Source organism: Crocodylus porosus, unplaced genomic scaffold (assembly GCF_001723895.1).
Source record: "Crocodylus porosus isolate Cpor-Errol unplaced genomic scaffold, CroPor_comp1, whole genome shotgun sequence".
Lineage (NCBI taxonomy): Eukaryota > Metazoa > Chordata > Crocodylia > Crocodylidae > Crocodylus > Crocodylus porosus.
Genome location: NW_017728925.1, coordinates 11,205,661 through 11,227,461, shown reverse-complemented (window position 1 = coordinate 11,227,461; position 21,801 = coordinate 11,205,661). Strand labels below are relative to the sequence as shown.

Sequence of the window (21,801 nt, the reverse complement as noted above, 5' to 3'; positions counted from 1 at the left end):
ACCTTCTCCACATCCTTTCTAAAGTGTGGAGCCCAGAATTGGATGCAGTACTCCAGCTGTGGCCTCACCAAGGCCGAGTAAAGAGGGAGGATGACTTCCTGGGTCTTGCTTGAGATGCATTGGTAGATCCAAGCCAGGGTTTTGTTTGCTTTGCCAGCTGCAGCATTGCATCAGTGGCTCATGTTCATCTTGTGGTCAGTCATGACCTCCAAGTCTCTTTTGGTCCTGATGCTAGTGAGTGTAGCACTGCTAAGCCTACAAGTATGATGAGGATTTTTTCCCCCTCCCGATTGTGGAGCACGTTGCATTTCTCCATGTGGAATTCCATCAGGTTTTGATCTGCCCACCTTGCGAGCCTGTCTAGGTCAGCCTGAATTACCAGCCTATCTTCTAGTGTGACCACACTTCCCCATAATTTGGTGTCAGTGAATTTAGCCAGTTTTTGCTTCTGATACCCGAATCCAGATCATTTATAAATATATTAAGAGTACAGGTCCAAGTACGGATCCCTGGGGGATGCCACTGGTCATCATGAAACATGTTGATACAGTTCCATCAACTGTCTCTCTCTGGATCCGACCACAGAGCCAGTTCCCCACCCATCAGACTATAAGGTTGTTGAGGCCATAGTACCATGAGGACTTCACAGAAGACCAAGTCAAAGGCTTTTTTGAAGTCCAGATAAATGGTATCAACCTCTTTTCCTTTGTCCAGGTGATGCATCACCTGGTCATAGAAGGAAATTAGGTTGGTCAGGTAAGACCTACATGCAACAAAGCCATGTTGGTTATCTCAGAATGTTGCATTCTGTTAACCTGTTGTTAATGTTTTTTTTGATTATTTTTTCCAATATTTTACCAGGGATTGAGGTCAAACTGATTGGCCTGTAGTTCCCTGCATCTTCCTTCCTCCTTTTCTTGAAGATAGGCACCACATTGGCCCTCTTCCAATCTTCAGGAACCTTTCCCAAGCACCACAAGTTCTCAGATATCCTTGCCATAGGCCGTGCTATGATGTCAGGCAGTTCCTTTAGCACTCTTGGGTGTGTTCCATCAGGGCCTGCTGATTTGTGGATGTCCAGCCTCTCAAGGTGTTCCTTCATGAGATCTTTGCCAATGATGGGTGTGTGTTTGCCCATAGCCTGGCAATCCTGCATCTTGCTAGGTAGGGTGCTGCCCCGTGGGCTGGTGGAAGACTGACGCAAAGGAATGGTTAAGGAGATTAACTTTATCCTGGGTATCAGTTGTCAACTGCCCCACTTGGTTTAGCAAGAGGCCAGTGTTGCCCTTGTTTTACTTCTGACTACCCACGTATCTGAAGAAGGACTTTTTGTTGTCCTTGATTCCTGTAGCCAGTTTGAGTTTGGTTTCAGCCTTGGCTTTCCTGGTTTGCTCCCTACAGGTGCAGGCCAGTACTGAATACTCCCCATTGGTGATGTTACCTGATTTCCATCCCTTATTTTGAACCTGTAATCTGGAGATTAAAGTTTCTTGAGCCTCTTGGGTCATCTACTTCCCTAAATAATTAATATTTAAATGCTATAATTAAGGTTGCTTCTTACAAGTAAGTGGAACTGCCTCTTGTGTATTTAGAGTGCCATAAGACAGTCTCACACTGGTATACATGTACATTAATAAGTTTCATTATAGCTCTAGATAGGTACATTGATCTGGTTTTAAATGAGCTTTCCTCAGTGGCTACAGGTACTCTCATCAGCATTTCTTGGTATTTAGTCTTGGTGTTTTTTCTTTTATCCTCCATTATTTTCCCCTTATCCCCCTAGGTATTTGGTGAGGAGTCGTCATAGAACAGTGCTGGGAGTGAATCATAGGTAGGCAAGTAGCTTATTAAAATTTGAGGGTGCTGAATTCATAGCAGGGTTGATGCTGGGAAAAGGGTCAAGGCCCTGAGGTGTAGAGACAGGCAGATTTTACTGGGGGTATCAAATGGGATTTCTTGTCCCTGAGAGCCAGAAGTTAACCTGATGAGATGGGGTCAGTAATGTTAGAGGCCTTATCCTTCATGAGATCTTGGGAGATGGCGAATCTCAGGGCACTTTGCACTATAAGGTACTGTAGAGGCAAATGTCAAGGTATAAAGGTGCTCCTTAAACTTTAATGTATGAGGGATTTCAAAAAGAAACCAGGTTCCCAGTGTCCATCATAAGGGAGTGATAAAGGAAGCAGATGCAATGGTGGTGATACCAATGGAAAGAGGCATCCTCTCTTCTTTTAACCTGAAAACTGAAAAGATCTGCCTTTTCTTTGGGACTGGTCCAGTGAGCATTCTGCATGCCATCTCTAATTGGAGTTCAAAGATGTTTTTCACATGAAGAGCTTCCAGGATTGGTACTAGATTCATACTAGGCCTGTTCTTATTCAATTCAAGGCCAGTCTCCCATTCAGTTCTGTGAGACCCAAGTCTGATGTCCGTGTGCTTTCCAAATCCTATCTGACGCATTCTTGATGTTTTTGCCTAGTAACACTTCAGGCTTTACACTTTTTGGGTGATTTCAGAATTTCCTGTGTTATAAACTGTATTAGAATAGTTTGGAGAAGAGCCAAGCAGGGGGCCCAGTTGTATTAGATGCCACATTGAGACAAAGTATTTTGTCAGTTCTTCGGAACAGATACTGCTGCTGTCTCAATAAACAAGACCAGCAAAGGGAAGGGGAAAGAGTTGTTATGTAAAAGCTGAGTGATTAATGTGTTCCTGCAAAATTTGTAAGTTATTTCCATCTTTTCCCCCCTTTGGTAGTTTTGCTTGAGGTTTTGTTAGATTATTTAAATCATGAGGGAAGGGATCATGAAAGAAAGATTTGATGCAATTTTTTCTTCTGAATACAGACAGGTTCCCTTAACCATGCTGGCTTAATAGGTTTGTCTCATCTCCCTCACAGCTCCTGTTGAAGAGAGAGGAAAAACCCACAGTTCATCAGGTTAGAGCTGTTTTGGGTACATGTCCTCCATGCACTCCTCCTCTAGCAAGTGATGGCTTCTTAAATTGTACTTGTACGAACCTGAGCCCAGATCCTGGAATGAATTTTTTGTGGCTGGAATCCCTCAAATCAATGAAGCAGATTGCTACCAGGGGTCCACTAACTAACTCATTGTCAAGACCAGGTCTGCGGTGAAGCAGCACCTAAGCAAAAACTTAACGTGGTTGTGATATCCGAACACGTGCCGCAGGAACGTGACCCGGTGGCTTTAACTCACTGCAAATCCACTCTTCAAAGGTATAGTATAAATAAAATCATCATCACTCTTGCCCCTTTCTAAAACGAGATGGACTGCTGTAGTCAATTTTATCAAGGTATTACACTAGACAGAATAAATATGCACACATTTAAGTAATTGATACCACCTTGTGCATATTTGTACTGGAGATGCTGAAATCCTTTGCCAAGTTTTTGCTTCTGCTGCTTTCACAAATGTCAGTTTAATAACTGCAGTTAGATGCTTCCATATTTTGAAGGGTAAGGTACTGTCTCGATTTAACCTAAAGTAAAACCTGTTCAGCTGGTATGGAGGTGATTAGCTTTCTTACCTGTGTGCAATAAGGATCCCAACCCTACCTGCCAAATAGTCCTTCCTCACGTGAGCTGTCTCACTGATTTTTGCACTCCTAAAGTTTTCAAGAGCGGGCTCAACTGTATTTAAAAAATAGTGATCTAAAACTCTTTCAGGTTTCCTGTGGTTAGACAACGGAATTGTAAAATCAGATTAAGCTCACCATGAAGGCTGGCAACGTTGTGCAACCGTTGAGCAAAAAATGAGCACAAAATAAATCTTCCTTTTCTGGGGAGAAAATGTGTACAATTTTCTGGAAGGCTCCTAATTGCTAGGATCCCCTAGGCACTTATGAATATTCACAGAGGCAATTTGATGGCTTCCCCTGTTCCTTCCTTCCATTTAGAGGAGACAAATGACACGGTCCTGGCTTGGGTTGATTTGGGATTCATTTCTAGAGGCGTTTTCTTTACTTCACCAGACTTGAAGCCTGCGTGTTTCACGCTGGTTTTCATCCAGCCATTTCCCCTGCTCCCCCTCTCTCTCCACAGCACCAGTGTCACGGTCACAGCTCAGTTTCTTGGGGACGAAACCAAAAACGCAAACAAACCCTCCAACCCGCTGCAAAGGCAGCGCTCTCGGACTGGTAAGAGACGGGGGGGATCGGGCCGGGGCCGGGGTAAAGCACCTTGTAGGGAGGACAGCGAGGGGCTGGGGTGAAACGCTTGCGAGGATTGCAATTGCATCCCGGGGAGGAAGCCCTCGCCCCGCTGCGGGGCGGATCGGGACAGGGGGGTTGCATCGTGCATATGGCATGGTGGTGGGGGCGGCGCAGCCCCTTGCCCTGCACAAGCCTCCCCGCCTGCCACGTGCGCTTGCGCAAGCCCCACAGCGTGGGGAGGCGGACATACACGCCTGCGCAGTGTGCTGGAGCTGTCACTGCCCCCCCACCCCCGTGTGCTGCTGCTGCTTTGGCCATTTTGCTGTGGAGGAAGCAATGAGGCAGCTGCCGTGACCACTGGAGAGGAGGGGGAGAGCCCCAGCCCCAGGAGCGGGGCTGTTTGGTGCATTCGCTCCTTGGGGAGGGGGCAGCTGGCTGCTGGGAGGGGTGGGGGAAAAGGGGGCCGGCCCCTCCAGGGACTAAACATTGCCCCCTGCCCTGCAGGGCTGCTCCCCTCGCCCTGCCTTCCCGGGATCTGGTGGAGCCATGAGCTGGGGCACGGAGCTGTGGGTAAGTGAGAGGCATTCATGGGGTGGGGGGGTGAGCAGCAAGGGGAGAGGGGGAATTCTTGGCATATGTGGGAGGGGAAGGAGGGGATGCACCCTCCGCAGGGGCTAAATCCCCCACAATGCAGGGGCTAAACCCCCATGGTGGTGCACCCTCTGGAGGGTCTAAACCCCCACAGACAAGGAAAGTTGCAATGTTTTGCTAGAATAATACAAAGAGATGCCCAAATGCACCCTGCGTGCCACCCTCTGCTTTCTGGAGTCATAACGGTTTGCCAGGGCAGGGCACGAGCCGTGCTCCTGCACCGTAGCACCAGGCACCTAAGCAGGCTCCATGCAGCTGCCATGAAAAAAATAAATAATAATTAAAAAGACAAGATCTCCCACGATTTTGATAAACATCCACCTCTCTCAAGTCTCCAGCAGCTTCTCAGCAAATGTCTGCAGCTCACTCTGTTTGCAGATTCGGGATTAGCACAATGAAAGCAGCCCTGAAGCCCCAGTCTAATGCCCCAAGAGGCAGGATAGCGAGGGTTATATCCCCCCACAGGCTACCAGACACGTTTGCTTTTGTTCAGTACATTTCTTTTGTAAAGTTTTTTGTCTGTTGAAAATTGTGTGTGAAGGATTTGAGGAAGCGATGAAGTTGGAATGGTTTGGTTATTTTTTTTTCTTGCTGTTTCTTGGTTGAAATAAGCAATGGGTCAAACCATACAGAAACAAAGAAAGGGAATTGTAAAGCAGAAGAGAAACTTCCAAAGCAGAGCCTAATTTAATTTTGATTTGAAAGGGAATGGAGAAGAAGTTTAAAGTTGAATTTATATACAAAGGGTTTGATTTCAGGAGGGGGAGCTGCAGGGAAGAAAAGCAAGCTGATACAATTCCCTTTTGTTGTTTATTGTTTGTGTCCTGCACTTTCTTTTGAAGGAAGTGTTTGATTCGGAGGTTACTGGTGGGGGGAGAATATTCCAAACTTTTAAGAGAGAGAGAGAGTGTTTTGATTGTATAGGTTACCTGTTTGGCTTTTGAAGTCATTTTGGAAAGTAAGAAGGAAAAGGCATTTTGATTTACTTCGAAGCATTACAATAATATGTAGTATAAACCATATAAAGTAAATTTAAAGTGTGATTTTTTTTTTAAAGCTTTTTTAAAACTATTTTTAAAAAAATCTCTGCCCCTAAGCAAATCTAGGAAAACAAGGTAACAAAATCAAGGGTATCTTAGAGGTAAAATAAGGAAAATACGTACATATGAGATCACAAAGAGGATATAATGCAGCCATATTTAGCTTGTGTGATGGTGGATCATGGAGCAAAATGATACTGAGGGTTGCCTTGTCATAGTGGGTTTGGGATTGTGCACTCACTTAATGATGTAATGATAGGGTATTACAACTCTTTGGGCAGAAGTGTACTTTGGGTGAGGAGGAAAAGGGAAATTGAGCTTTGGGTGGGGAAGGCAAATTAGTGGTGGAGAGCCACATGGGTTGCAAGATGCTGCAGGATTTCAGTCTTGCCTGCAATACTTAAAGATGCCAATCAGTGCAAGTGGATATGTAAACCTAACCCTTTTTATAAAGACAGGGCTTAGGAAATTAGGTATTTTAGATGTGCTAATTCTTAATTTTCATAGATGTTACAGGCCTGCTCTGCCAGTTATGTTGCCAGTTTTGATGTGATATTATAGTTACGTTCTGTGTGGACCTAGGTTGTATCTAGACGGTAAATAATGAAGCCAATGCTTGTTTCTAGAACTTATGCTGGTATGTGTGGGTGTGTGTATGGGAGAGAAATGTGATACATAATATTAAAATAGTGCAAATGATGATATGTTGATTCATCATTGTTTAAACAGTCCCATTTAATGGGAATGCTTATGGGGAAACTCTGCATTTTTTTGTCTCAAATACTGGTGATGTTTCAATGGGGGAAAAGATTCAATAACTGAAATGGAATTGAAACCATGAGCCATGAACCAAATGACTCATTATGATACTTCTGAATTGGAAGAAAACATGCAGAGTTCTGAAAATGACCTGCTGCCTGTTTTCACAATCTGAAGAATAGTGTACCAAGATGCTTCCACAAAAAAATGGAGGGAGGGTGGTTTTTGCTATAAAAAATTAGATGGTTACCGTTTGACCAGCATAGAAATCTGCTCTAGGCTTCTTTAACTGAATTGCTTTGGAAAGGAGCATTTGTATTTTCCTGGTAACTAATGTTTTGCTTTTCAAAGAATCTTGTGGACGCATTCTCAACCCTATTGACTTCAGTGGGCTTGGGATGTTCCGATATACTGTGAGAAGCATTACAAATTACTGGGGAAAGAACGGGGTATCCAAATGACACTGAGATCAAGAATAATGGTAATTCAGGAGTAGAATAAATCAGAATGAGCTTGTTTTAAATTTGCTTAACAGTTTCCTTTGCTTCTAGATCTGTTGACTGATGCTTGGTTTTTACATGCTTGTTTAATATACGATAGATTGTTCTTATTTTGGAAAAAATAACTTTCTGTGAATGTTAAAGCCTAGTGTTTATATTAATTGGCTAGGGAATGGAGGTACAGAAGTGTAACAGTTTTTTGTTTGAAGATCCATATTATGTTGGTGTCCATAGATTAGTTCCTACCTCAGCTTGTAGTTCAGGAAGGTTTTGTGCAGTAATGTAGCTGTTTGGAATCCAGTAGAAAATTGGCATTGCTTTGTTTTTAATTGAAATTTATTATGTACACTTGACCTGCTGGGTGAGCACATGTTCACCCCAGAATTAACAAAGGGGAGGTAAAACACAGCTAATCGTGCTGCCTAGGAATGTTAGTGTGTCTGCATTTATGCACAGCAACTGCTTGTCCCTGCAAAAAGGCTGGTGTTCAAAGCACTACATTGCACAAGAAATGCAATAGGTAGTTTATTCCCAAGAGTTTTACCCCTGTGATATAATGTGTATACTATATACAAGTATATGCAGCAGTCTTGCAGTCCTGGGGTTTTTTTTAGGAAATTTTACCCCAGCAAAATTTCTTTTGATTTCGCTGTGAGTGTTGTCTGAGGATTTGGCCCTCTGAATGTACACGTGCACTTAACAAGTAGAACCCATTAGAGCTATTAATGCAATAGTGATATTTAATATCAGATTAAACATTTTGCATAATAAAATCATTTGGGGGTTCCACCCTGTCCAGGCATATGGAGCAAACCTGGAGTATCTCCTGTACCAGCCTGCTTTCACAACATTTCCGGTATGTATGAGAATTACTCAGCACAGCACAGGCTGCTCATCTCGTTTCTCCACGCTGAGCAGAACCTATCTAACCCCTAAACATCCTCTGCTGCTATGGTAGTGCTGAAAGGAGGCAAGTCAGAGCTGGAGAGGGAGGTGGTGTGTACTAATAGCTGAAGCTGAGAAATTCCAACATGTATTGTTAGGCATCTGTAGAGACCAGTAGTTGCTTCTGTTGTCTCTTCACCCCAGAGCAGGGGTCATTTAATTGTTCTTACTTGTGGAACTGCAGTTTCACTTGAGGATGGGATGTGAATGCAGAGAGTCAGGCTTATACGGTGGTTTTGACTCCTGATGTTAAACCTGTGCTTATAATCAATGTCCAATTGAAAGCATTCTCTAAATGCTTATGTTAACTTGGATGTTAGTGTGGAAGAAAGGCAATATAACCGGCAAATTAGTATTGCAGTACAGCCCCCTTTCACCAAACTTCTGTGCCTTCAGTCAGGTGTTCTGAATAATGGATAGTGGGATGGGAGTGGGTTTTAATAAGTCTACAGTGCATTTTTGTAAGTGTTGGATTGGGTCCTTGAAATAACAAATAATTAGATTGATCTTGGGCCTCTAGTCTGGCTCTTGAATGGAAGGAGCTACAGTTGCATAGTATATTGAAATGAATTAAGTTGGGATTTTTTTTCTTTTTGTGATGATGGGTTTGGTATAATATGTAGTTTGAGGTAGCTACACATAATTTGTGGTTAAGAAATAGTCAGTCTGGTTACTGGGGAGAACTCCAGTGGCAGTGAATCCAGTGTTGCATAGAGTTATAAATGCAGGTGGTGAAGGGATTAGATTTGGAAAGATTTATCTTGTTTGACGTATGAATCGGGACCAGATGAGTGGCAGAGTTTGGATGTTGTGGTATTTTAACTTTATGTTAAATATGAATAATAGGGTGAGAGTTAGAAAACTTTGGCCAAGTTATTCATTCACATACTCTGTCTACATCTTTGTTGTGTACAGGACATTCGCTAGCTGATGTTTTAACCAAGAGGTTGCTGAATATCCTAATAGTACAAAAGAGTTTGACCATTCCACAAATGGTCCTCTTGGCTTTCCTTGGAGACCGTCCTGAAAGCCTAGCTCATATGAACAGTGCCCAAAGCTCGTAAAGCCACCCTGCGGTATGAAAGGTGCTTTGTAAATGTAACCTCGTTTTACTGTGTTCAGTTAACATGACTCAAAAGTACAAATAGCTCCAAAGCAATCTATCATGTGTTTTTAATTTACAACCTTAAACCATGTAGATCAGTGGATCTTGACCTTTTTAGACTCAAGGCACACTTCAGAAAATGTCTGCTCTTAATTTTCACTCAATTCTTGACCACAGAAAAATAACAGAGCAGTTCTTCTGTTGCAGAGGACTTGTAGAGTCCACAACAGGTCAGAATGTTTTTAATACTATGGATTCCTACTTAATCTCCGGATTTTTCTTGTGCCTCATGTTTGTACACTGAGCTGTACTAACATTGCATGTCACCCTGGCACACCCTTGAAAGGATCTCAAGGCACCTCAAGGTGCTGTGGCACCCTGATTGAGAATCACTGATGTAGAGCTCTCACCTTAGATTAATACATAATTAGATTAACAAATGACATGTTCTGTTCATTTGAACTGTTGAAATAATGGTGGAACACTCAAGACTTGAAGGCCTGCTTCCTCGCTGCAGCTGACAGTATAATTGCCTTTTGCATTACTCATGTCTCTTTCGTCCACGTTTTCAAAACCTTAATGCAGATAGCAAATATCTACATTTGGATTTAACAATAACCTGACAGTGGTATCTTAAGTTAATAGGATTTAAAATGTACGAGTGTTTCAGACTGAAGTTCTAAAATGCATGCTAGTGACCTTGGTGATATTATGCGATATTGTTTCAGCTTCGCATTCACAAATAATCTTCAATGAAAGCTGTGCTTTATTCTTTAAACTAAACTTTAAACTGTATTAAACTGGGTCTTAGCAAGCACATTGGTTCCCTTTTTCATCAAGGATTACTTCCTTAATAATCAACCAGTCCACTCTTCTATCTGGATTACATCCATTACAGTTTTTGAGCTAGGGAGAAGGGAGATGCTTCTTAAGGAATCAGAAACATTGAACTAGAAGTGTGGATCATCATATATATATATAGAGAGAGAGAGAGAGAGAGAGAGAACGAGTTCTTTATGAGCAAATATGGGAGCACTCCTTTTATATAAAGTAACATCATGGCCCACACGTACCACAGTGTGCAATGTACCCTGAGACTAAGTGCTTGTAAATAAACTGGCTCTGAAGACTTCTGAGCTCCATTTGGAGTCATAGTTTCATAGTTGGTAGGGTTGGAAAGGACCTGAGCAGTCACTTTAAAATTACATGAGTCTTAAATCTGTTCCCTCCCAGTATTTCCTCTTACAAACTATGAGCAGTACTTTCCTCTGTGAGTCGTCCCAAGGTACTGGGGGAATTCCTGGGCTGTCAAAGCCACTGCAAAATTTCCTTTAAATTCAGCAGAGCCAGGATTGCACCTGATAAACCTATTTCCAATACAAGATATGACTCAGAAGAAGTAAGACTGGGAATAAAGAAATTTGGCTCATAATTAAACTGATCACAAATGATAAATCTGGCCTTTTGTCTGTTCTCTACTTCCATGTGACGGATGTATCAGATGCTAAGGATGAGCAAGTCGTCTTTTTCTCCGTTTCTTCATCCTTCTGAGGGGTGTTTCATTGCAAAATAGCATGTATACGTCTCTAGGCTGTCCAAATTAAACGGGTGTGATTCTAATGTCTTACTGTTGTTCCATGCTGCGTCATGTTATGTGTAATGATGGCTTACCTATAGATGTAAATTATGATCAAATGGGTGGATTGTTTTTACTGTATCTTAATTGCAATACATGTTTGACTCTATTTTAGGCTAGCAAATGACTCAATGTATTAGAATTCCCAAGCAAATCTTCCTTGGATCATATTAAAATAAATTGTGTGACACTTCCTTGTTATTATCAGAAGTTTAGTTTGTCTGTAAAATAGCCAAGTTACGTACATTGCCTTTTGTATACCTATTTATGTTTCTTTAAAGCCTGAGGAGCAGAAAGACTCTATCCCTCCTGTTTGTAAAGGTATCATTGAGTTGCACTGAGCATTTTGCTTTTGTCTTTAAGGAGACAGGAATTCTACAATAATGAGGGGGTATAATTTTTCTTTTATCACTTGCTACCTTTTCATTAAAGACCAGGGAATTTACATTCTTTCAACATGAATCAGTATGGAGGAAGGCTTTTTTCTAGTCTTAGTCACAAAATCTTCCAGCTACTATGTGAACAAAATCCCCCACCCTCATAAGCCATGGAGGGGTATAATCAAACATCAGATGATAGACAAGCTTTTGGATTATCTGCAACCCATCGACATAGTGAAACTTCCTTTTTTGAAGCTTCACTTTAGAAGTCCTCCTCTGCATGCGTACCTTTACTAAGAGAGAGAGCAAATGAAAAACTACACTGCTTGTTTTACCTCATTGTGTTATAGTGCCAGTTTGTCAGAAAGGCCACGTCTTTCCATTGGAAAATCATTCTTAACTTGCTAAATGTACTGGTTTAACAAGCGGTTACATTGCATCTTGGGTAATCTATGCATTACAAGCTGAATTAGACATTCCTTTCTCAATTATCTTGCAAGTCCTGTAACCTAACAAATGACACTTTCCGATTTGAATTTCTCCACTGAAATTTGCCTTTGTGCCTGATCAATATTTTTTTACACAGAACTAGTTGCATCAGCAAAAAATAAAGATGTTGCACTTGTTCAACGTGTATATTTATTCCTCCTCCTCTTTTAGGTAGCAGCACCTCAATGCTCCCTGCTTCTTGAGCAGACATGTTAGTGGGGGTCCCTTTTTGTTTTTCACGTGATTGGATTGCAGTTGAGCTATGGAGCTTTATTTCCCTGGTCACTGACTGCTTTTGATTCAATTTATTTAGAAGGGTTTGTCCATAAGAATTTTTTTAAAACAAGTTCACAATATTTAATCAAATATGTTTCTTGCAGCAGGTGAGCCTGGTATGAAGTCTGAGCTGGTGCTAGATTTGTTAACACACAGGGTAACATACTTAACTGTACAACAGGTATTACTTTTCTAAGAAGGCTCCCACAGGGCAGCATTGCTGCTTCAGGTTCTGCTTTATGGATGATGTTGGGGAAAACAATAAAATGGGTCTCTGGAGGGGGAAATAAGATAATGGGAGGTCTAGGTTTGTTGTCTTAAATTCTTGTGCCACACACCCATTCTCTTTGGGGTAGAATGGGTATAGCTGATAGGATTTTGGCTTTGAAATAAAGCCTTTAGGGATATGTTTTGCTTTCTATTTTTTAGGAGGAAAGATGTGTTTCTTTTTTGTTTTTTTTTAATCAACAATTTAGCATGGAGGCTCTTTGGGATTAATGCTTGATTTAATTCAGTGACCTTCAGTTTAGCTTTGGGTCTTCAAGTTGCTCATGCAGTCAGTAATTCCTAGGAAATATGCTCTTGGATTATGTTTTGTTGTTGCTTGAATAACACACCATTTTTATACCAGCTCTAGCTGCATTTTTGGGGCATATTGCTCAGAGAGGATCTATTATGTAGCAATACTTTTTATCCGCCGGGGAGCTGGGCGGCGGTGGAATAAAAAATAGTGTAAATGTGATGCGACTGTAAAGGAAGTTTTTACCCACATTGTTGTGTAGGATAGGGCCATTTTCTGTCTTCACTGCTGCTAGGGCAACTGTCTTTGCTGTGGTTGCTTCTCTGTGGTTGAGAGCAGAGAATTGCACGTGGCACTTAAGTTTGCTTTGCTACCAGCAATAAGTACAGTGCTCATCCAGTGATTTGAAAATAATTTCTTAATTGCATTCAGGTCACAGATGCACAGAGAATATGGATTATTACTTATATGGAAATAGAATAATCATCTATACATGGGTATACATGCTGAGAACCCTTTTTCTTAATAGTTACAGCTTCCTTGAAGATTGTGATGACAGTTCCCATTAATTTTGAAAGGGGTTGGATAACCAAATACTTTGGACAGTTTTAAAAACCTCACTCTACATTTTTGTCTGGGCTAAGTACTTTTCATTAAGGTTCTCCAACATTTTCTATTATAAGACCCCGTTCACAATTGGATGCAACTGCCCTGCTCCCAAAATTCTTATCTGCATGGAAGGTGTTGTCCTCCCTTGGCTCCTGTGTGCGGGACTAAGGAGTGTACGTGCCACCCCCAAAGTGTGATATGACAGTTCAGTCTGCATTGGGGTGAAGCTGGATATGGTAATGGCTGCTCCCAGAATAAAGGAGAAGAAAGATGCCTCATTTGAAAGTGAGGGAACAGAAGCTGGAACAGGGATATAGAAAACAAGAGATTAGGATAACGTCTGGAGAGACTGGGGTGCAAAACTGAGCAGAGGGGAGGCTGGGATTAGAAGTGGGTGGAATGGAGGCTGGGACTGAAAGTCGCTGGGGAAAACTGGAAGCAAATTGGCTGGAGGAGCACTGAGATCAGACTGGAAAGAGGAGAAAACTGGTACTAGGAACCAGTTTAGGAGGTATGGAAGGAGGCCAAGGGTGATGGATCTGATAAGGAGGTGAGGTGCAGGAGGAGAATTGGATCTGGGTGAGCAAAGACATGGAGGTAGAAAAAGGGAAGACTGGGACAAAAAACTAGCCTAGGGTGTATTGAAAAACTACTGTATGAGAAGCAGGTGGATGGAGGGTAGGATTGGAAGCTGGGTGGGAAGAGATCTAGATGAGAACTTAAATGAGCTAGGGGGGACCAGGGAGAAGCAGGAGAAAGATTCTGAGTGTAAGAATGAGGACTGGCTGGGCAAATCGCCTAACTTCCTCCAGATGGTCACTCTGTTCACTTCTTAGTTCACTTCTTATTTTCTGTGTGTGCAACCAGATACTCTGAGCTCCAGCTAGCATTAAGAGCTAAACATTCACAGCTGGCACCAAAATCAGCGGGAGCCGTGCTTTGAAAGTGGTGCTTAGTATTCTGAAAAATAAGGTCTCATGGGCAACCCAAAAACAACCACATTATTTGACTTCTCTTCATGCCATGGATCTCTCTATGCCTGTGTTTTTTTTATTTATACCTGTGGTCCACAGGCTGACTAAGGGTTCTGTGAAAGATGACTATGATCAGTCAAAAGTATGTGAATACCCACAGTTGGGTGTCCACACCTTTCAAAAAGTTTTAGGGCCCACAAATGAAAAAAGATTGAAAACCAGTGCTATATGCAAAACAGAGAGAATGCCATCCTCTCATTTTACTAGGACATTGTAAAAATAATCTTGTGTGAAGTGCTTGGGTGCTATAGTGATGGCTACTGTACAAAATCCCTTGCAGCTATGAATAACCACCTTCAAAGAAGAATTTGAATAATGTGTTTTTGAGAGAGAGAGATCTTGATTTAGATATGTAAAAGCCATGGGTTTCACACTAAATACAAAGGCAAAATATTTTGCAACTGTTCATTAAGAGGGCACTACCTATTCTGTAATGCTGAATAAGTCCTGGATTGTTGGTGAAAATGACTAGAGAGACTGAGATGTCACCGTACAGATGCACAATTTATGTACAGTTGTTTTACTGAACTGAATTCAAACACAGATGTTGATTTTTGTATTTGGGTTTTGCTTTCCTGTTCAGTGTGGGTGAGGAATTGAGCAAAACTAAGATGATAACCTATATCCAGGAGCATGCATATTGTTTGTTCTCAGTTTGCAGCTTGTCTTCTCTGAATACAGATTTTTTTTTAAAAACTTTTCTAGTCAGTAGTTTTAAGATTAAGATCAGATATGTTTTTTACTCTGCATTACTGCTCACAAACATACAAACAATTAAGCTTCTGCTTTATCATGTGTTGGTGTTTTATTGGTGCACAACATCAAGTGAATGAATGAGCATGCATTTTTTTCCCCCCTAACAAAAGTTAAATGAGCAAGAGGAAATATTTCTTGGCCTCATGAGAACTGTTGATCTATCACAGGCGGGGCTTATAAGAGCTGTATTCATTAAAGAGTGTGTTGCCAAGATTCAGCTGCGTTTCTGTAGCAGAAGAAAAAATTGGCATCACACAAACTGGCAGGACTGCCACATCATGTTGCATAAATGTCTTTTCAGTCATCCCACCCTGTCTCTTGATAATATAATACTCCATGGTATTTTTGCTAATGTGTTGTCAGGAAGAAGTTTATAAGGAGAAGAGGGAGGGAAACAGATGCATAGCAGTATCCTTCATCTCCCTGGGATTGCACTTTAAATGTGATGATACATTTGTATGCTGAACAGAAGATAGTGTCTGGCCTCTGTTCTCAACTTGGCATGTTGTTGTAGTTAAATGCCTCCACAAGGTTGTACTACTACTTTCTTCTAGCTTTTTCATATAGAGAAAAAGTTAAACAAAATTTTAAATAGCCTTCTCTTATAAATAAATAAAGACTTATTTAGATGCTTCCTTGCTTAAAGCTTCCATCATCAGCTGGCCAGAAAATGATGTTTGTTCCTCTCAGAAGGAGACTAACCATAGCAATCATGACCTACAGGAGAGCTTGTTGCCCAGTAAAATACACTGGAAGGAATATGAAGGGTATGTGGAAGCGGAGTAGCTTCTCTTCTGCAGGTGGAAGTCACAATCATGTGAACCCCATGCGTAGGCAACTTGTAGGGAGGGCACGGGGGGCACATTTCCCCCCCACACACACACACACCTGAGATTGCCTGCTGCTAATGCCACTGGCAGCTTCTGTGGGCAGTCGCCACTTGCCACCCTGCTGCTGCCCACAAATTGTTTCCCCTCATTTTTGGGAGGCACCAGTTGTTCGTGACCGCATGTGTGCATTACTGGCTCTGTTTTGAATTTGGGTTCTTTTGATCTAGATTCTTACTTTGAAAACTCTTGGTGGATTGGGACCTTGATATTTAGAACCCGCTCCCCCCCCCCACACACACACACTTTTCATTACCAGAATATTTTACAGGTATAGTATTGGGTGGGACTCTGTGATGCTTACAGTAGGGCACTTTCAGCAATGGGCTGAGTGCTGTGAGATGTGTATTCGCATGCTACCAGTGGGCCTTATGCACACTTGATGTGTGGTGCATGATTCAACATTTATCAAGAGTCTTCCATCACGGAAGCCAGGAAGAACACTGGCCAGCAACAATTTAATAAGAATAAACAACCTAAGACTTGCTCAGTCCAAGGGACTGGAAGGGCAGAGTTGTTGGAGTCTGTTTGAAACATTTAATCCTGAACATGGCACTCAAGTACTATGATGTCATTTCCCGTAGCAGCATGTTTGTTGGTTAGTACTGGGTTTCTTTGATGAATAACTGAGGCACTCTCTGCGTAGTTCTTCATGAGATGAGATTTCAGCTGGCTGTTCTGCTGTGCGCTAAAGCTAGGCAATGAACAGAGATGGCATGAGCAGAAGAATTGCCTCCCCAGCTATTGCTTGAATTCCATCCAAGGTCAGAAGACTTTCCCTTTCATGTGATACGTTTGCTTTTCATCCAGACAGGGCATGGGAATTGATACAGGCTTGACATAACATTGTCTTTCTGATTGGTTTGTGGAGTTGCCTTTGGTCAGGTATAAACCCATCTCCTTGGATATTGAATAAGTAGTGGAATGTGAAAAGGCACAAAAACCAGAGGAAACCTAGAAGACTGTTTTAGAATTAGGATTGCAAAACATACTGCTTTTCCTTTTGTTCAGAACATGAAAGGAAATTTTTGTGCCTGGTGCTTGCTGGTCAATGGAGCAGTATTAATTTCCCCTCTGGGGGCAAGTCACTCAGCTGGGGATAGAATTGATTCTTTAATCGTGTTGGCTTCAGAGGAGGGGTTGTATGAACCAATCCATCCTAGGAAGGCAGTGAAGCTTCCTCAAGGTATTAGGGCTCAATTAAACTGTCTGGCCCTAATGGGTAAACCATAATGCACTTTGAAGGGTTCCCCCATAGAGGGAACTTGGAAATAATCAGAAAATCAATCCACAACTAGAAAAGAAAAAGCCCAAGGGCAGAAGTCTCCCTAATACATTTGCTTTGTGTAGTGTGACACTTGACGTTCAGATTCTGTTAGGGAGAAAAACAAAAAAATGCATGAAGTGCACAGTTCTGTTCCTGGCATTGCATTAAGAGTGAGGTTTTTTATTTTTGTTTTTGTTTTTGTTTTGGTTTGGTTTGTTTTTTTCCATCCTTTATACATGTGTTCTATTATATCATCCAAAAATGTCTGTGGTCAAAGCCTATTGAAGGTATACAATTAAGGTACAAGCCAAAGTTGAAGCTGCATAATGTTACTTTTAGCTTTTTGCCCCTTCTTCATATGAATAATTATGGGCTTTAATTAATCAACCTCATACTTCTAAATTTTTAGTATCTTCATAGTCTAATATCCTTGTCTACATGCAAGTAGACTCCTGTTAATTTTTTATCAAGTTCTAATTTTGCAAAGATTTAAACATATACTTAATTTGTGTGCCCTTAATGCAGAAAGATAAGCATGTACATCTTTGCAAGATCAGCCTTATGAGCTGATTCAGCTCCCATTGAACTGGATGGGAAATAGGCTAGAAACTCAGTGAATATTATTCCACATAGGTGCTCTGATTCAATGGTTAAAACCTGGTCTACAAGCAGTCTCCTCAAATGTGCTAGAGAACTGCTGTTCTTGAATGCTATTTATAGACAAGAGTATAGTGAGAGGAAAGAGGCTTCTTGACATTACCTCTGACTTGAGATAAGTCACTTAACTTCTCCTGTCTCAGTTTATCTACCAGTAAAACAGGCACAACTGTAATTCTCCACCCATTTACAGCAGTTTGAGACTCTCTGTATTAAAAAACCCCATAATTTAGTATGAGGATGGTGCTACAAGAATTAAAATCCTTCTAAGTTACTGTTATCTTTTATTGCGTTACAAAGGTGTACTTCATACAAGCTGCGAAGTGTTGACATAATGTACAAAGGGATGTATGCATTATTTTCCTTCTGCATCTGATTCTCAGAGGAATTCTGTTAGCCCAGTCCAGCACAACATTTCCCTAGCCATCCAGGTTTTGGATTGTGATGGGTATTGGGTATGTGGCAGACCAACACATGTAGGAAAGGTCTGAGCTTAGCGTAGAAAGAAGCACAAGACCCTACCTTGGAAGGGTTCTTAGGGCATGTGAAAACCAGCTCTTTGTATTTTACGCTTCCTGGCTGAGAGCAGTGTTGGTGTTCAACTGGTAATAGGACCATCTTTGTGGGTTTCAAAAAACTTGTGTTTAAGATACTGTTGGGGATGGGAGAGTTGCTCACCATGTCAGCTTGAGGACACAGAGGGAGATCCCTGCCCACCCCATGGCTATGGCGAAGCATAATGGCTATCTGTATCTGGGTAGAGGAACTTCTCTCTTCCTCATTCTGAACATTTGTGCACATGTATTATTTTTTTAAATCCCTACCCAGTTTGGCTTAGAGATTCTAGTTCCTTTTTCTCTCTTGCCCCAGGTCTAGGACCTGTAAACTCAATCTCTTTTCAGTTTTGTTTTGTTTTGTTTTTACTGGATGATTTAATCTTGTAAAGAATCATCTCCCTGTAGTAATGGACCACCTAGGAACTCGTGGAGAATTCCTTGAAGCCTTGCCCAACTTCTCTAACTGCATTATGGGGTGATCAGTAACTCCACTCCTCCGAAGGCAGTGGTTGGGCAGGAGTTGCTTCCCTTTCAGGAGAGAGGTTTCCAAGGCCAGAATGCTCTTAAATCTAGCAGGCAAAGTCCTAGCAAAGTCTAATGGCTGGAAACTGAAGTTGGCAAAGTTCAGATAATAAGGTATATGTTTTAACAGCGAGAGTAATCAGATATTGGAATAGATTATCACAGTATCTGGCAGATTCTCCATCCCAAGGACTCTGTAAATAAAGATTGCACAGCTCTTTGAAAGATGTTTTAGTTGCACCAGAGACTGCTGGGATAGCTGGGCTTGTTATGCAAAGGGGTCAGACTGGGTGATCATAATGGTTCCTTCTGACCTTAAAATCTTGATTCTGTTAAAGGAAAAAAAAAAAGCTGCAAAATCCATGGAGTTCATGAAATTCCTGTTAGCTGATATAGTCTAGGTAGGTGGATTATTCAACTGAATCTGAGTCCCTCTTTGCATTTATGTAAGAGTATTGCTGGCTACCTGCAACAGTGAGACACTTATTTTGCCTATGATAGATTCTTGTCTTTCTCGGTATTGAAATCGGTTTCTGCATCCATATTTCCAAGACACTTAGCCACGATGATGGTTTGCTTCTGTGTTTTTAAAGGGAGGAATTTTTTTGCCTTAACTGAGAATTACATTTTCTATAAGATAGGTAAGGTGGTCTCTGAACAAAGCACACAGTAAATTAGTGAAGTAGATGCTTTCCCAATTTATATTCAGTTTTGGAATAGTATTGCTTGCCTTTCTATTTTAGTATCTATATTATCCAAAAAAATAAAGGAACAAAGAAAGCTTTAAAAAATCTTCTCCTGGAAGAAAAAAAGTAATTGCATCTCTTATGAAAATGTGTGAAAAGACGAGCCAGGAAAAAAAAATGTGACAACTGACACTTTTCAATGCTGGAATTTTCAGAGTTTTTGGTTTTAATATTCATAGAGCCTGTGCATTTTTTCCAGTGTCAGTTGAGAGAAATACAGAGGTATGGGAATTATAAAGGTTTCAGGCAGATAACTACAGAGTATGTTTTGGTTGAAGTGAAAGAATCCTCTTAGGCATTTATTATTGGTAAATTTTATAATGTCTTTCATATTTTCCTTCATCTAGAGAAAGAGTAAATCAATAAAAGTTAAATTCATCTTGCCAGAATGCTCCCTTGCAGTACAAAGATTTGTATATGTGTTTTATTAGATTGAAAAAGATTACCTTGTTTGCATTCTTTATTTAACTTTACTATTATCTGATAACACTGAATAACTTGATATTCCGCTCAAGTCCTGTGCCGTTTTTTAGCTACCACATCTAAAAGTCTGCAAACTTTGTTTTTCAGCCCTTACTCAAGTGAATTATTTCAGTGTAACAACTATAGAGCTGCATTCGTGTTTGAAGCCCTTTTTTTTCTCTTTTGTTTTGAAATAAATAAGAAATTTAGATCACCCATGCTTAATTTAGCAATGCTGACTCTGCTTCAAGTTGAACATCTGCCACCCTGTTTGCATCAGGATCTGTAGATTGACAGGCTGGGTTCATATCCTTTTAAGATTAATTTCACAATCAGGAACATACATTTCCAAAGCATTTGCACATTCAGTTCCCCCCATTTGGAAGTTTGTGCTGCTTTGTGCGGGCAGTTCACCGTTCTCATTCCTGAGCTCTGGATAGTCGAAATCCTGCTTCCAATGTTGTGCTCCAGGACAGGTAGCCAGGTCAGTACTTTCTCCCTTTCATTTTTCTTTCCTGCTGCCAATAACTTTTGTCTGTAGGAGATCTGTGGGGAAAGAAGTCTACCTTAGGTTCTGGGGAAATACTTTGTCTGTCACTACATAAACTGTGGGTTTCATGCAACTAAAAAGGCTAAGTCGCAAAGCCAGAAGGTTTCAAAAGTTGCAAAGTAGTTTTCATGAATTCACCAGAAGTTATGTGTGTGAAGAGTTTGCAAGATTGAGTTTCCTGTTTGTAAATATCGTCTTAACCAAGGAAAGAATCATAAAGGTGATAAGTAAAATCTAAGAAGTGCTGTAGAAATGGGAACAATTTGCTCCCGTTTCAAGCCTGCAGAGGAAAGTAGAGAGCTTTAGTTTATCATAAAAATTGGGCCCAGAAAGTATTGATATGAACTTGCTTCAGTTTGCCAAATTCACCAGTTTCAGAAAGACTTTATTTGCAGTAATTGCAAAGGTTCCTACTATATGCCTGGAGATTCTGCCATCACCATAAGCAAGGAATCCCATATGTCCCCTCTCCAGTTGTCCAGACTTGAATGATTCTTCTGTAGGGAGACAGTGATGCAAATAACTCCTACAACCTCGTGCATTATTTTTAGAAGTGATCCTTTGGATACTGAATATTCAGTGACACTACCTATTGCTTGGTATTTGAAACCGTACTTTACCAGCAAATTAACTCCACCGATAAAATAATGCTGTGCAGAATAAGGTAACATTTGTGACCAAAAATGTGCCATGTTTGTACTTTAGATGTATAAAGTGATGTAACCAGAGAAACTCAAATCATATCCTGCTTAAGATGCTTTTGTTGATATGACAAAAAAAATAGACTCCAATCAAACTTATTGATAGTTTTCAGTGAAAGCAGTGAATCCTTATAGGCCTGAACAACTTACGTTGCTTTTTACAGTACTTTCTCCTAGAAAGCAATGCTGAAAATTACCATATGTCTATCTTGCAAACAGCCAGCTAACCTCAACCTTAATCTGCAGTTAATATTTTTTATTAAAGATTTCATATACTGTACATTTAATTTTTTAATTAAAAGGAACTATTGTATGATGCTCATAGTAGAGGTTATGCTTAGAAAGCACGTAGGACATTTTGGATGTTACTGCAGTGTAAATTAATAGTTGTTTTCATGTTTATGCATAAAATGCACATGCAGAAAAAGGGAACAAAATCCTGACTCTTTCTTCCCTTAATGGGTAGTTGGATAAAGAAATACATGTAAGACTGGATTTTGCTGTCTTGTGTATTCCCACTGATCTGACCCTCCAGGTAGACCCCTTGGTTGTAGTGAGACCCTTTGTGTAGGCAAAAGTACT

General features: G+C 40.9%; 2 protein-coding genes across 2 annotated transcripts in view; one reads left to right on the top strand and one right to left on the bottom strand.

Moving 5' to 3' along the window:
• The window catches only part of GPR107 (G protein-coupled receptor 107), a 73,323-nt gene extending 61,437 nt beyond the window's left edge, over positions 1 to 11,886 (bottom strand). Inside the window, exons 1-2 of the mRNA XM_019541111.1 lie at positions 11,857 to 11,886; positions 11,153 to 11,181 (exon numbers count right to left, since the gene is read on the bottom strand). Coding sequence (XP_019396656.1) covers positions 11,153 to 11,181; positions 11,857 to 11,886 — 59 coding nt within the window. The remainder of the gene's footprint in view (positions 1 to 11,152; positions 11,182 to 11,856) is intronic.
• An 8,495-nt stretch (positions 11,887 to 20,381) lies between these two features.
• Positions 20,382 to 21,801, top strand: part of FNBP1 (formin binding protein 1) — a 113,599-nt gene continuing 112,179 nt past the window's right edge. Inside the window, exon 1 of the mRNA XM_019540790.1 lies at positions 20,382 to 20,452. Coding sequence (XP_019396335.1) covers positions 20,426 to 20,452 — 27 coding nt within the window. The 5' untranslated portion in view covers positions 20,382 to 20,425. The remainder of the gene's footprint in view (positions 20,453 to 21,801) is intronic.